General features: G+C 39.8%; 1 protein-coding gene across 2 annotated transcripts in view; it reads left to right on the forward strand.

Moving 5' to 3' along the window:
* The window catches only part of usp6nl (USP6 N-terminal like), a 42,920-nt gene that overhangs the window by 23,537 nt on the left and 4,423 nt on the right, over positions 1 to 14,960 (forward strand). For both annotated transcript variants that reach the window (XM_079454690.1, XM_079454689.1), the window contains 12 exons: positions 2,255 to 2,328; positions 4,356 to 4,438; positions 6,513 to 6,552; positions 7,061 to 7,141; positions 10,017 to 10,124; positions 10,651 to 10,760; positions 11,656 to 11,704; positions 11,856 to 11,976; positions 12,898 to 12,992; positions 14,020 to 14,085; positions 14,177 to 14,276; positions 14,453 to 14,605. In XM_079454690.1, the coding sequence (XP_079310816.1) occupies positions 2,255 to 2,328; positions 4,356 to 4,438; positions 6,513 to 6,552; positions 7,061 to 7,141; positions 10,017 to 10,124; positions 10,651 to 10,760; positions 11,656 to 11,704; positions 11,856 to 11,976; positions 12,898 to 12,992; positions 14,020 to 14,085; positions 14,177 to 14,276; positions 14,453 to 14,605 (1,080 nt within the window). The remainder of the gene's footprint in view (positions 1 to 2,254; positions 2,329 to 4,355; positions 4,439 to 6,512; positions 6,553 to 7,060; positions 7,142 to 10,016; positions 10,125 to 10,650; positions 10,761 to 11,655; positions 11,705 to 11,855; positions 11,977 to 12,897; positions 12,993 to 14,019; positions 14,086 to 14,176; positions 14,277 to 14,452; positions 14,606 to 14,960) is intronic.

A 14,960-nucleotide genomic window follows, 5' to 3' on the forward strand; every position in this document is an offset into this window, starting at 1 on the left:
TTATACATTTTGTCTGCATGAGGCATTGGTGTGTTAGGGGTAACTTAAAAGTTTAGTGCTTCCGCTACTTTGCACCATACGCCTCATATTTTGATGTTTTCGAACCCGAGCGAGGTTTAAAACCAAATAATGTACCTCCAAACATCCCTTTTGGTCACTATTATACAACTGATCAACATATTTGTAGCGCTGGCGGGTAGAAAATATGTTCTCTCTATTGTTGTGCCCTGGTTAATGTCAATCGCTGGACAAACATCAACTTTTCCTTTTTAAAAATGTGCTAAGCTAATGTCCCTCACACGAATATTTGCGAGCGCTAATAACGCCAGCTGAAAAATAACGCAGGTCCCGGTGTAAAAGTCCAGTATTTCACCACTGCTCTTGTCTTTTCTTTCTTATTCACACTAATGATTTCTGTCAGCTTGTTCAAGAATCCCTGCTCGACAGTACGGATGTGTAAATTGGCAGGAAAGATGAGCTGTGATTTCTTCAGGCTTATTCATATGAAAGAGCACTTTTAATCTGACAAATGACCATTAACAATTTTAAAATGCTTTTCATTCGCATGGCATCTCTGCAGCCGAGTCCTCTGGGAACATTCACTGGCTTTTAGAAATGAGCTCGTGCTCACATACGCTCTGTGTGAGCTGTCAGGCTGATGTACGGAGCATGAACGAGCAAGTGTTGAGATGAAACATTGTGCTGAGTGAATGCTAATAAGCGGTGGAGGCCCTTGAGATTAAAAGGCAACTTTAAAACCAGCAGCCTTGTGTAAACACCGCAAACTCTTCTCACCCTGTCGTCGCTTTTCATTTGTTGTCATTTAGGCCACGTTTACACGATGAAAAGTTTCACGTACACACGACGACGTTATCAAAACAATCTGCGATCCGCAAAAATGACTAGAACACTGTATCACGCCAGGAGTTCTTTCTAAAGAAAAATACCTGACGATTGATTGACGGTTTATTGTATGGACACAAAACCAATGCAAGTAAATGGGTGCCGATTAACAACATTCTTCAAAATATAAGTGTCTCACATCCATCTCAACAGTCCATATTCCTCATAAATCAACAAGTATTGAATTGAACAAAGAGCCATCCTTCTCCATGCGTCGTGTATAATTGTGTTTGTATATGTTGATACACAGAAATCCTAAAATGTTGTCTCTTACAAACTTGTCAAATCCACACCGCATGCATTTTTCTCTCTTTTCAAAAACTTGTGCATATACTGATATTTTTCAGATGTCTGGCCTTTATCATTAGGGGTTCGGTCAAGTAGAAGCAGACGATTCATTATATTTGAAAAGAATTTATATTACAAGTTTTTACTGAAAATGTCCCATTCATAACGCCGGAGTTGCCCTTTTGCTATTCTTTTCCTTTCCTCTCCTGTGTGTTTTATATCCTGTACATCTTTTAAATACACACACACACACACACACGCATCTTTCATAGAATTTTCATTGGCATTAAAAGCCTATTCATCCAGCATGGCCAGTCTAACTGGCATGGACCCAAGGGCACTCTGAAAGCTGGTGGAAGTCTGCAGGATTGTGTGCGTGTTAAGAGAAGTATTGCCTGAGAAATATCGTCTAGAACAGAATTGCCAAACAGGAAGTGGCAAAGTTAACCTAAATCCTGGAAGCGTACATTGTGAAAGGCTGTATTTCATTGCCCAAAATGTTTGAGCAACATTCAGAACACAGAAAACTGAGTCCTACATCTGTAGATGAAGTGCATTTTTCCATCTCAACTTTATTTAGCATCAAAGTGCAGGCTGAGATCCAGTTGGTTGGGTCTGACAAAGACAGAATGTTCTCTCTCTATCTTTCTCCGTCTCCTTCTACGCTTCTTTGGTCGGGATAAAGGAATGTACCGGGATTACAACAGGTCAAACCGTGAAAAGCATTTGCTGTTGATTTTCCTAGAGAATTATTTCACCTCGTCTCTCTCGGTTTACAAACATGAAAGCAAACAAGAAATCTTGTTTACAGTCATTTGGAAGCAGTATTTCACACACAAATGTATTATTTATTCCACAAATCCTTCTCTTCCAGGCTTTGTATTAGTATTGTTTTGTAAGCAGACCGAAGTTGTTTGCTTAAGATGTGAATGGCGCACGTTGCCCTTTAGAACCACATAATCGGTCCTGTTTGAAAAGCCAGTTGTTGCTATGCTTTAGATATTCGAAAGGAAAAAATGTAATGAATATTGTGTCTAATCTCTCTATCTCTCTCTCTCTCCAGCGTCTGATTTGGAGAAGGATGCTGCAGTAAAGTTGGAACAGGAGCGAACCGAGATACTCGCCAAATATGACAAGGTGAGGAGCGGCAGCCATTATTCACTCACCCCGCGAAATAGCTTCCCATCCACCTTTCAGCAAAGTTATACAAACAGAAGAAAAAGATCTGAAACACATGCTCGATCTAACCAAATGCGCTCTTCTGCTGTAAGCTGACTACTGGATGTGTACTTTTTATTCTAGTGCATTTCTAAAACACTTCTTGATGTAAGAACTGCATGCAACAGATGCTTTTCACAAGGATGCATTTGAAAACGGTCTTGTATCTGGATAAATTGTTTTCTATGAGAGGAAGAGACGTGTTAGATTAATATTGTCTTGGATGTGAGCTGTCTTCCTCTTGCGCCCATGTTTTAAATCGACGGCTGTAATAGGGTATAATCTGAGCTCTCATTAGGGGGCTGTGACTCTGAAACGGGTCCGTAAATTGGATTGTAATAAGCTCCCTTCCGCTCTTTTCTCTGCTCAGAAAGCACAACCCCACTTTTTTCTTGTTCATATCTTATTAGAAAACAAAAAATGAGATGCTATATTTTCACCGATATGATGGTAATGATGACGCTAAAGGGAGAGTTCATTCATGTCATTCCAAACCGATATGACTTACTTCTGCAGAACACAAAAGAAGATATTTTGAAGAACGCTGGTTGGCTTCCATTGTAAAAGCAGTTTTCTATGTGGCTCATGCCTGCGTATCACTTCTTCTGCTTCTGAGCGCCACGTTTTTTTAGAAGAGAATTTTAACTTTTATGTGAAGCACAACTCCTCAATGTCAGTTCCATAGCTGTGAACCGATCACAACTCCCCCAAGACGGACCGAGAGAGCTTTTGTTTACAGTGTGGTTTTGTTCTGTTGAACGCAAAACAAGACATTTTGAAGAATGTAGGACATTTCTGGGGCACTTTTGAGTACCATTGTATTTTTTCCCACTGTGGGGGGCGAAATCTGTCTGGTAATAAGCATTCTTCCAAATATCTTTCTCTGTAGAACAACAACCTTTATACAGATTTGGAACAACCGGAAGGTAAATGATGACCGAATTTACATTTTTGGTTAAAGTGTCACTTTAATGCCCTAAAACAAAACAAAAAAATACTAGCAGACCAAATGCAAAAGTGTAATAAGGGATGAGTCATAATTGACCATTTTGTGTAGATTCGTATTCATTTTTAAGTGGATACATAAACGATGCATAAAATAAGTATTAAGGAACACCGACAGTCACATATTTACTATCTAGTCACTCTGCTTGTGTTGTTGTGTTTCATGCGCAGAGGAAGTGAGACACAGGAAGTGTGAATGCCACTAACCAGGGGAAGTTATGTAGTTTATAGGAAGTGATGTAGTTTAATGTTAATAGGTAATCAGATATTATAAACCACAAAATACTGGTGTGTGGATGCTGCTGTTGTGTGGTCATTGTCTGATGGGTGGATGATCGAAGAAAGAGTGCAGAAGGGGTGTGTGACCCGCGCAGACATCCAAGCCATGCATGTCTCTACTTATCATATCTCACTATAGATACGACTGTATGGCTCTTCCTTGTAGCACTTCATTTTTTATCCTCCGTGGTATTTCTGTCTCTTTTATTGATTCATTTCTCGTGTTCTTTTCTCGTCTTTCAGGATTCCCAAAATAATGCTCTCATTTTCTGCCAAGTGGATATATATTGCCTTTGGTTTATTAGTAGTTTATTTGGCATAATTGCAGATTTGATATATGTATTTATATATTGATATATGTATATATTTTTCTATTATGTATAAAGTGATACACTATCACAGTGTCTATATTTGCATATTAAAGGCGTAACGACTGCAGTAGTGCCCCAGAACTGTTCGGTTACAGACATTCATCCAAATATCTTCTTTTGTGTCGAGTGGAAAAATGAAATGTATACTAACTGGTTTGCTTTTCCCTTTCCCTTAAACTATCCCTTTAAATATGTATGAATCATTATAAAGTCAGACCTCTATACACACATACAGACTTGCACTCTGTCTGGACTTTTGTATTTACAAGTTCGCTATATTTGTGCTTTCAGGGTAAAGAAAGTGCACAGGTGGAGACGTGGGAGGAGACCAACTTTGATCTGTATAAAGTAGTGGACCGCTTCGGCTTCCTGCAGTAAGAGACGTCCATATTCTGTTCTGTGAGGTGTGTCGTGTTTATGTGTGCGAGTGCTGAAAGAGTCTGGCTGTTCACCCCTATCTTGACATCCCTCTTGTCCACTCCTGTCATCTCTTTTTGGCACAGAGGACTGCGGTCAACCCAGGCCCCTTTAAGAGCAGTGCACTATGGGGTATTTATAGGGTACCACATGTGGCTGGCAGATCAGAAAGCTGCAATTATACTTTCAGAGAGATGGCAGGAAAACGGAATACTGGAGGAGGACGTGGAAGTATAACCAAATAATACGGTCAAGCAGATACGAGCACACATGGATACTATAGATGAACAAGCACACAGAGAGAGAGAGAGACAGGAAGTGTGATATTGTACGGTGACATTTTTGAAACGTTGATAAAAAAAGTTAATAAATGACACGCTAAGGTGAACTCATTTATTATTTGTTAACACCAAGAATGATAACTAACGGTAAACATAAGCGTCAAAACATCTAAACTTCTGAGCTGAAGTTTCACATTTAAAATGCACGAGGCCTTAATATCCATGAGGTCTTAATGTATTGGATATTCAATGGTTTATCGCAAAAAACAAGTCTCTGACAGTGATCCCGACAATATCGGTCCTCCATATGGTTATCGTTGAATGTGCGGATTCACTATTCTCTCAAATTGAATTGTTTTTATTGTAACATAAACAATTTAATATAACTTTTGCGGTAATAGATCTTAGTTCTTCATTTGAATCTGGGTTATTGTAGTTTTATTAATATTGTGAATTAGGTTTTCTTTGACCCTTTTTCTTTTTTTTATCCGTTTTATAAGGGCTTTCGTCATTTTATGATTTATGTATTTTTATATAAGATCAATTTATTACTTTTTGTTTAGTTCTGGTTAAATACGGTTAGCTTTAGTAAACCTTATTTACCTTAGATGTGTTCGAAACTATGTGTTCGTCTTCATTACGTACATACAACATGACCATCATACATGCATTTGTGCCATAAAAGCTGTTCTGAACAGAAGAAAGTCAAATTCTCACCAGATATCTACAGATATACTGTCATCATTTTCAAAAGCGTGTCACTTTGATCTTGTCGTGGCAGATACATTGAGCTTTATTGGATTGGTCACGTGTGCGGTTCGACTCTGGTACGGATGCTGGCATACAGGCCATAGATGCCTTTCCTTTGTGCACAGAACACTGTAACACAGCTCAGTGGGGTTTGGAACAGAGCCATAATGTCATGACATCAGTTCCCTGGGTTACGTCGCGAATGTCCCAAAATGGTTGCCATGGAAACAAGCGTTTCCTGTTTGTCTAGCTGACTGCGACCTCACACTTTGAGCGGTTTCAAGGGTGGGGGTTTCAGGGGCATCGCTACCAATAGCGATGTTTATTTATCCAGTCAGTGTACTTCCTGTGGAACAAAGTAATTCCCTTTTTCACTAATGCATGCGAACGGCTCGCAGGAACCAAGATTCGACGTCAGCAAAATAACCAGTGTATGATTTATGGTCCTGTAAAGCCATGTTGATGTCAGAGCTGTGGGAACATCTTATTTGCTTATTACATTTATAATTCAAGCCTGGTATTTGAGTTCATGTCTATGAGAATCGATTGTGGTGGGAAATTGCAGCGTTATGGACGTGACGTTTGCAGTAAAAGTTTCAAAAATTGTTTATATGTTCGTGAACCCCTGTCGGTAGAGTCCAAACATCTGAAAAACAAATGTGTTCGTGTAAAGGGAAATACATGCATTATACTTTGTAGGATTATTGTGAATTCAAATGCACGAACCAGAAACAAAAGTACCACAAATAATGGAGGAGAGATTGCTCTTCATAAACGTAAAATAGTTTAATATTCATATGCCTGTTTATGATGACCGTTTACAGTGTCTAAACTATTTTGAAAGTAATTAAAAAGGCTTAAAAAACTTCAGAGACCTCACATGGGTGTTTGACCCACCAACACCAGACCTACCTTTTCCATCTGCACGCAATTGCCCACTTCAACTTTATATTATATACATTTCAATGTTTAACTGTGTGTTTATTTTGTCCTTTCACAGTGAGAACGAGCTTCCAGCATATGACGTAGGGGAGGAAAAGGTGAGTCCAGACCTGCGTTTATGCCCGTGGCACCAGATCGGTTTCATTTGAGCTGGAAACTAAACTCAAGCCCTGCGCGCTCTCCGTCGAATAGAAGTTATATTGAAAAAATCATGTGTTTTAATACTGGCAGACACTTTGATCCAAAGCAACTGACAGGACATGTACACTGTAAGCTATACGTTTGATCAATGTGTGCTTTCGTGTGAACCGATCCTGTCACTTTTTTCCACTGGTATTGTAATGCGAAATTGAGCTACAGGAACAAACTGGGAGAGAAAAAACCTGAAATTACAAAACGTGGCTTCAAACGTGTATTTTACACTAGCATGGCCGTTTTATAAACCATGATCTGCTCATGTAGAAGTAGATATTGTTTGTTTCTGTTAATACGTAATGTTATACTGTATAAACCTTTTAGACCTCAGTACACTCCATAAGTCCTATTAGTATGAGTATTGAACAGGTAAATCATGTGGTGTTTAATGTGTTTGTTGTTGTTTTTTAGCAAAAGCATCTGGAAATTGAGAGAACTGCAAAATGGCTGAAAATGTTGAAAAGCTGGGATAAATACAAGAACAGCGACAAGGTGTGTGCGTGTCTAAAAATACACTTTTGACAAAGTCCTTGAGAGAGTTACAATCTGTTTTTACGGAAAGTCTTTTATCTTGTATGTAAATGACTAAAGCCCGCTCTGTTCCGTCACTGTCTTGTGTTTTAATGGTCCCATAAGAACATCACCGTCCTGCTTCAAGTAGGGTCTTCGCGGTACCAAATTGCATTTATAGCAAAGTTTATAAAGGAAAATGTTTGGCTTACTAAATGTGACTAAAACGGATAGTAAGTGGCGGCCATTTTTTTGCGTCTGTGAATCATTCAACCAACTTTTATTTACTAAACCAAAGTTTGGCTTTGCCCAGATTGGCCTACATTCTTCAATAAAATAAACAGGCTTTATTATTACTCCCTTCAGACTTTAAATGAGTCATTTGACGCGGCTAAATCGAATATTGTTGTTCGCTTTAGATGTAATACAATGTGTTTTTTCCACATTCCGTGCATGTTTGTATCTCCTCTTTGCTCCGCCTCTCTGAAACGCGCTGATATTTTACAAAGCTCATTGCTCTGAAAAGCAAGATGTGCTATTATTGGCCAGTTCACTAGTGCGTAGTGATTGGTCGAATACTGCACGGAAATGTAACGACTCTTATAAACAAACAACCCTATACATCATACAGAGTTTGTGTGAGAGAGGGTGTGGTTACACGAGGCATTTCAGGCAGGTCCGGTTGAGCATTCGCTTCCAGATAAAAATGCATCTTTTGTTTCGGCACTTACATTCGGCAATTTTACGTGTCTAATACATGCACGGGGAACTTATAACACACCAAAGACAAAGAAAAACACGTATTTCCGGCGAATCACCCCTTTAATGGACAGTAGTTACGGCACAAGGTGGCATTGTGGGAATTTTGAAGCTTTAGCATTGAGATGCTCTCGTAGCGCCGGTATAGTGTGCGACCCCAGCTGAATGTGCACTAAATGTGTCGTGTGTCTCTCTCTCTCTATCTCTATCTCTCTGAATGAATGAACTAAATATACGTATATGCTCTAATAAGACGTCTTAATGATGGCGACAGTTGATTCGTTTATTAACAAGCAAGAGTGCCGATGTACTGAGACCACAAGCCATCGCTCTTAAAATCCAATTTCATGTGACATTTAACATACTATTTATTCTATCATTTCTATGTAATATTGTCTCTTTCATCATTTGCTCACCCTCCAGTCGTTCTTTGAAGAATGTCTGAAACAAAAAGCTTCGGCAACCATTGATTTCAATTGTATGGACGCAAAATCTTCTCAAACCATCTACTTTCCGTAGAATAAACAAACACATACAGGATTTGAACAACATGAGCATGAATCGATCATTTCTGGGGAGAGTCTCCCTGATGAAACAATGTTCATTTTATTTGTTTGAGTGCCAGAAATGTGTTCACTCGCTCTGCATTTGTAGTGTTGGTCTTTTTGCCAAACAGATGGAGTCATTGACTTTCCACACACACCCACAATTACTTCGCCAATATCCCGTCAACAAACCCGTACAAACAAAAACACAGACACCTGACGATTACTAACGTCATGTTTTATCCAAAGAAGCAAACGGTCTCAATCGTCTCACTTAGCCAGTTATGGAGATTAGAGATATACGTTCAAACACGTGCATGTTCGGTATATGGCGGTGAGATGCAGTATGTGCCCGCCGCTGTCTGTCAATAATAATCTCATCACACGCCCTCCCAGAAATGATGAATATCATCATTATCATAAGTCAACTGCTCAATGCCCACACACATACGCAGATGGGCCCTGAGGGGGGAAAGAGATGGTCAGGAAATCACTTAGCGGCGGTAATGTGGACAGATGAGCGCAGGAAACGGAAAAGTGTTCATTCTTTTCATTTACCTCTCCACCCCTCTGCTATCCTACATCACTCACTCTATCCCGCTCGCTCTCTCTGTCTGTTCCAGCGGGTGGGTTTAATTGTGGCTGAGAGACGATTCACGTCGGCCATTAGCTTTTGTGGCTTCGGCGGTTTGCTTTTGAGCTCTTAATCTAGTCTCTGATGGGAATTTAATCTTTACTGACTACACAATCACGCGTGTTCCATTAAACTAATATTGAATGTTTAGAAAGTGGTTAACCACAGTATATACTGTATTGAGGATGTGCTTGCTACTGTATATACTTCATGAAGGCAGACGTTTGGCATTGTGGGAATTTTGAAGCTTTAGACGTTTGTTGGTTTTATCTTTTGTAGGGATGCACCGATGTATCAGCCATTAATAACTATTAATAACATCAGCAGATTGTTAAAACCAATGCACTAAGAAAGCACTTTGTTAGAACATACAGGGCACTATTTTCACGATCTAAGCGCATGATTTTAAGAACACTCAGTGCTAGTGCACAAATGAGCGCAAATGCATTTCCTTTTTAAACAACGCGCCGCAGGATGGAAAATTGAGTTCGGCGTCGGGCTGAAACTAGAAAAAACACTTTTGCTGCGACTTGTGCAGCATTACGCCGGGTGTCCGATGTGACCCACAGACCGAAAGGTTCGCAGACGCAGAAAATCGAACCCAGTCCGAATGTTTTTTATGACAGACAAAATATCGGAGGCAGCGTGTAAATGTGATTCACACAACGTGAGGTCGTATTTATTTTTTAACGTGCAGAGTCAATGCGCCTTAAGGGTTCATTTATGCTAAAGAAAATCGAAAAAAAGCAGAGCCATCTGTAAAGGTAGATGTCATTCTATATAATCGAGTACAGAAATATCGGTGCATCTGTAATATTTTATTAACAGTCATTGTTTTAAATACCATTCCGGCGCATGTGATTCGATATAATGGATGTATGTGGTCGAGTTTCTAACCCATTCGGTTGTGTTTGTGTAGCTGGCGAGGAGGATCTATAAAGGGATTCCACTGCAGCTGAGAGGTCAGGTTTGGTGTCATTTGCTCGACGTCCCCAAAATCAAGGAGGAGAAGAAGGACTTCTATGAGGTAAACACACACTTACCCACACACAAACATGGGCTCCATTTTTGATAGATGTATTAATGTTTATACTGTATAAACTGTACGACGTGTATATTATATACACAAACTTTTATGTTTAAATAAACATCATGGGAACATTCGGTCTCCACACTGAAGGGTTTTCCAGGACCACACACACGGTGGACTTGAGTTTCTCCACGCATGCATAAATGCAATGCTCAAATATGACTTTCTAAAATCGGCAGCTCCTGAGGTTTCGAAAGTGACACTTATGTGGTTTGACACACACACACCGCAGAGCGAAATATCACTCGGGCAATAGCAGCTTTAGTAAAGCCCAGCAGCGTCCAGCTGGGCAGAAAACACACTTTTCAGTTCGCAGGCCTGGACCTTTGTGTGCGCGTCAGAATTCATGCTGTGGTCTACGAGCGTGTGCTTGAATTCATTTGTGGCCTGCGGAGCGCCTGACTGTAATTCATTGGAAGTTTTTCTTGTTTATACAATCATTTGTCTCTCTCTGTCCCTCCAGAAACTGAAGGTCAAAGCAAGGACTTTGTCTACAGATGTTCGTCAAATCGATCTGGATATTAATCGTACATATAGAGATCACATTATGTTCATGCACCGCTATGATGTCAAGTGAGTGTTTTACACGTGCACACACACATAAACAGTTATCTTATCGCATCAGTGCTCAGCAATAACATTTGATTTCCCATAATGCACCTCTCACGAGTTCCCGTAATGCAATTTAAAAGGATTTAAAATGAGCGAGTCTTTGGTTCGCATTTATATCATTTATCATTTCAACTTAACCGTTAAGGTAAATTGAGGAAACCTTGGATTATATTAGTTTACTTTTAGGGTTCAGTACAATTTCTATAAGGGCTTTAGGATAAAAGCGGGCTGCTGTACACTCGCTCCATAGACTTCCTTTATAAGTGCATTACCGGAATCACACGTCGGTTTTCTGGAACAAATCACGGATGCTCTCTAACTTATTCGTTTTAAACCCAGAATCGAATCATTGAGAATGACAAACATCTCGCCATACGTGGCTTTGTCGCGGATAACATGTCACGAAAAAGTCACATCGAATCGAGGTAATTGCACTTTCAATGGAGTCCCTCGATTCCGGCTTTATAGATGCTTTTTAATCCGCGTGCTGTAAAGGAACCCTTGAGCGTAAAATACATTTTACAACCTCCTCAGCGATGCTTCCATTCATCACGGCCATAAAACAACGTGCGAAATGAGAAAGTCGAGGAAGCAATCGGCGAGACCTCCGTTTCTCTTTGAGTTATCGGTGTATTGAGTTATGACGGGGCTAAAGTGCTGGTATTGACTGACGTGACATTTACCTGAGGAGATGCGAACGGGTCGGATCATTCTCACAGTGTGACGGTATACAGCTGTGAGCTGGAGAAGGAAGAAAACGGCAAAACACGAGATGGAGAGAACTCCGAAATGAAACGAATGATGTATCATAGAAATGCAGAACAAGTATGTGAATGTGTTGTTCTGTGTATTTCAGACAACAGGATCTGTTTCATGTGCTCACTGCGTACTCCGTTTATAACACGGTGAGTAAAAAGGTTGTTTGCCATCAGGTGGTTCCTCTAGACTTATATTTGAGTGGTTTTTATCAGATGTGAGTATGTGTTTGCACTTGTTTATGTGCGGAATGAACTGGCAGATTATGGTTTGGTTCTTTTGGTATGTGTGTGTATGTAGGAGGTGGGCTATTGTCAGGGCATGAGTCAGATTACAGCTCTATTACTCATCTACATGAATGAAGAGGATGCTTTCTGGGCGCTGGTCAAACTGCTGTCGGGACAGAAACACTCAATGCACGGTAAACCCTTACTTGCTTACAGCAGCGACCAAAAGTGAAGTACATTGTGCAAAATAGATCAAATTATTTGGCACGCAGTGTATTAGGAAATGTGTTTTTTTATATCCCAAAAACTGATTTTGAATGAATCTTTACAAACGTTAAACTGAGCCGTCTTAAATGATTCTCAAAGCTGAGCTTTAGTTTTTACTGCATACACACAAATGCAACATGGATACCATTTTTTATCATTAATACAATATTTGGATGATGGATAAAGTCACTTTTGGCCTCTGCTGTACATACATACATCTCACATCTCTAGCATTTCACCTTGGTTTGCTCGGATAACCCAAAGAGATGTACACATTTAGTAGCATTGCAATGGGGCCAAAGGTCAGGATCCACATTTAAAGGGATACTCCACCCAAAAATGAAAATTCTGTCATTGTTTACTCACCCTCAAGTAGTCCGATCATGTGTATAAATGTCTTTCTGCCGTTGAACACAAAGAAAGTTTAGAAGAATGTTAGCAAGGACGGGTAGTCAAACGGTTTGTTTTCCTAAATTCTTGAAAATACTTTTTCTACCCCGGTAGTCAATGGTGGCTCAGAAATCTGTCGCAAACATTCATCCAAATATCTTTCTTTGTGTAACCTTGTCTTGTTGAACACAGAGTAATTCATGGCAGAATTTACATTTCGGGGTGATCCCTTTAAACCTGTAAATGTAAAAGAAAGTAATGCAATGCTGTAAAATAAAGAAAGAAATAACACACACCTAACATTCGATTTATGTTGTTCGACCTTTCATTTGAATTATTACACCGACGGTACATCTTTATAAAAATATTCTTTCATTATATTGGAAACAAATAAGAAGTATTATCACAGTTCATACAATTTGACACTTTAACGGTTTTGTTTGGGTGTACGTATACAGGTTTCTTCATACCGGGATTCCCTAAACTCTTGCGCTTCCAGGAACATCATGACCGCATTCTGCAGAAGATGTTGCCCAAACTCAAACAACATCTAGTAAGACAAACATCATCCTCTACCTCCTTGATATACTACATGTAAGCTGGTTCCAATGAGAACCTGATTTCTTACATCCATGAAAGTGTGGTGCATGTATACACAGTGTATATAATCACATGTGAAGTCCTAACACGGGTCAACTTGTTTTCATGATGGTGAGAAATGATGATTATTACAGTATAGTACATTCAAACACCATGAGCAGTAGTTATCATTGCAAAAAAGGTTTGTTCGTGCAGATCCAAAGCTTGCGCCGTGCTTGTTGTATTAACGTCTTTTCTGAGTTAAATCTCAGCTGGCAGAGTCTCCTGTAAGAGAAAGAGCTTAAAATAAATGCCAGCCCGGGATTTATTAAAGGGCAGATGAATTAATTCATTAAAGGGAATATTAATAAATAAAGAGATGGATGACTGGATTCATTATTGGTGCGAGCGAGTCCCCTTTTGATGTACGTGGATTAAAATTCAAAGGAAAAGCTTTGTTTCCCATGCGGCGCATGTACTGTACAGTGTCTATGTTTAGGATTGGAAACTATCATTATACTCGGGTTATTTTTGCTGTATGAGTGCGTTTTAAGATTCCTACATTATGGAATGACTTGCACACTTGCTTTCATATATAATGCGATAAATAAACTCGAAATAAAACGTACTTTTCATCGTATTGCAATGCAGAAACTTAAACATGCAAGACCATGTGACATTGGTATAGCATTCTGCTGTGCGACACTTTTACCGTGTACTTTACGTAGTTTCTTTTTTATATAAAAACACAGTGAATGTAAATTGGGACTTTAACCTCGAAAACCCAGCAAAAGTCATTTTTATTTCTGATCGATCTACGTAAAATCATGTTACACGATGAAAAGAACGTGCTGTGAAATATGTCAGATAACCTTGCTATTTGTAATAGCGATGTGTCAAAAACCGAAGTAATGATATGTCAGATATCTCATAATATATATGTTAATAATATAAGAGGGCGCGTGTGCATGTGATAACCGTGTATTTGCCGCCCTCTACAGGATTATCAGGAAGTGTTCACCAGCCTGTACACCTTGAAATGGTTCTTTCAGTGTTTCTTGGATCGGGTATTTAAATAAACGCACCGTTATCATTTTATATCACTATGTCGTTTTGTCTGTCTTTACGTGTGTGTGTGTGTATTTCTTTTTTTTATAGACTCCATTTACTCTCACCTTGAGGATTTGGGATGTTTATATTCTGGAAGGAGAGCGAATTCTGACCGCGATGTCCTACACCATACTCAAACTCCACAAAAGTAATGACACCTCAGACATAGTTACGCGTATTATTTGGTCCTTCATACGTTTACAGTCGTCATAATTCGCTTCATTTAAAAACAATAGACGTCTATATGAATATCCAGCACGTGTAATCTCGCTCGGACATGCTAGTGTGTCACATTCTGGTTTCTTTTCTGTGCGTGCGTCATAGAGACCCTCCTAAAGTTGTCCATGGAGGACCTGGTCAAGTTTCTTCAGGCGACTCTGTCCAAGGATTTCTTTTATGAGGACGACTTTGTCATAGACCAGCTTCAGAACGCCATGTCTGAGCTCAGACGCTCTAAACTTGAGCTTCCACCTCCAGGTACTGTCAGCAAACACACAGTTCTATCATACAATGTAAGGCTGCAGAATGTCGCCATTGACACAACCCACTGCAAACATTGTTAATCTGTTCCTCTTTCTCTCTTTGTCTCTATAACGCACACACACACACACACTTACTGCTGCTATGTGCCGTGTGTCTAATCTGCGTTCTCTCCCTCTCGCCTCGAACGTAGCCTCGGCTCACACTAGTGCTTCTGGGAAAGGGGGGCGGCAACCCTCCTACAAAACCAACCGGTGGGCAATTACATGCTGACTACTCTATCTGTCAATCAACCAACCATCCGTTCGTCTCCTCCCACCACGCACACGCCCTCCCCTCGTTTGTTTCTCTG

Source organism: Barbatula barbatula (genome assembly GCF_947034865.1).
Source record: "Barbatula barbatula genome assembly, chromosome: 4".
NCBI lineage: Eukaryota > Metazoa > Chordata > Actinopteri > Cypriniformes > Nemacheilidae > Barbatula > Barbatula barbatula.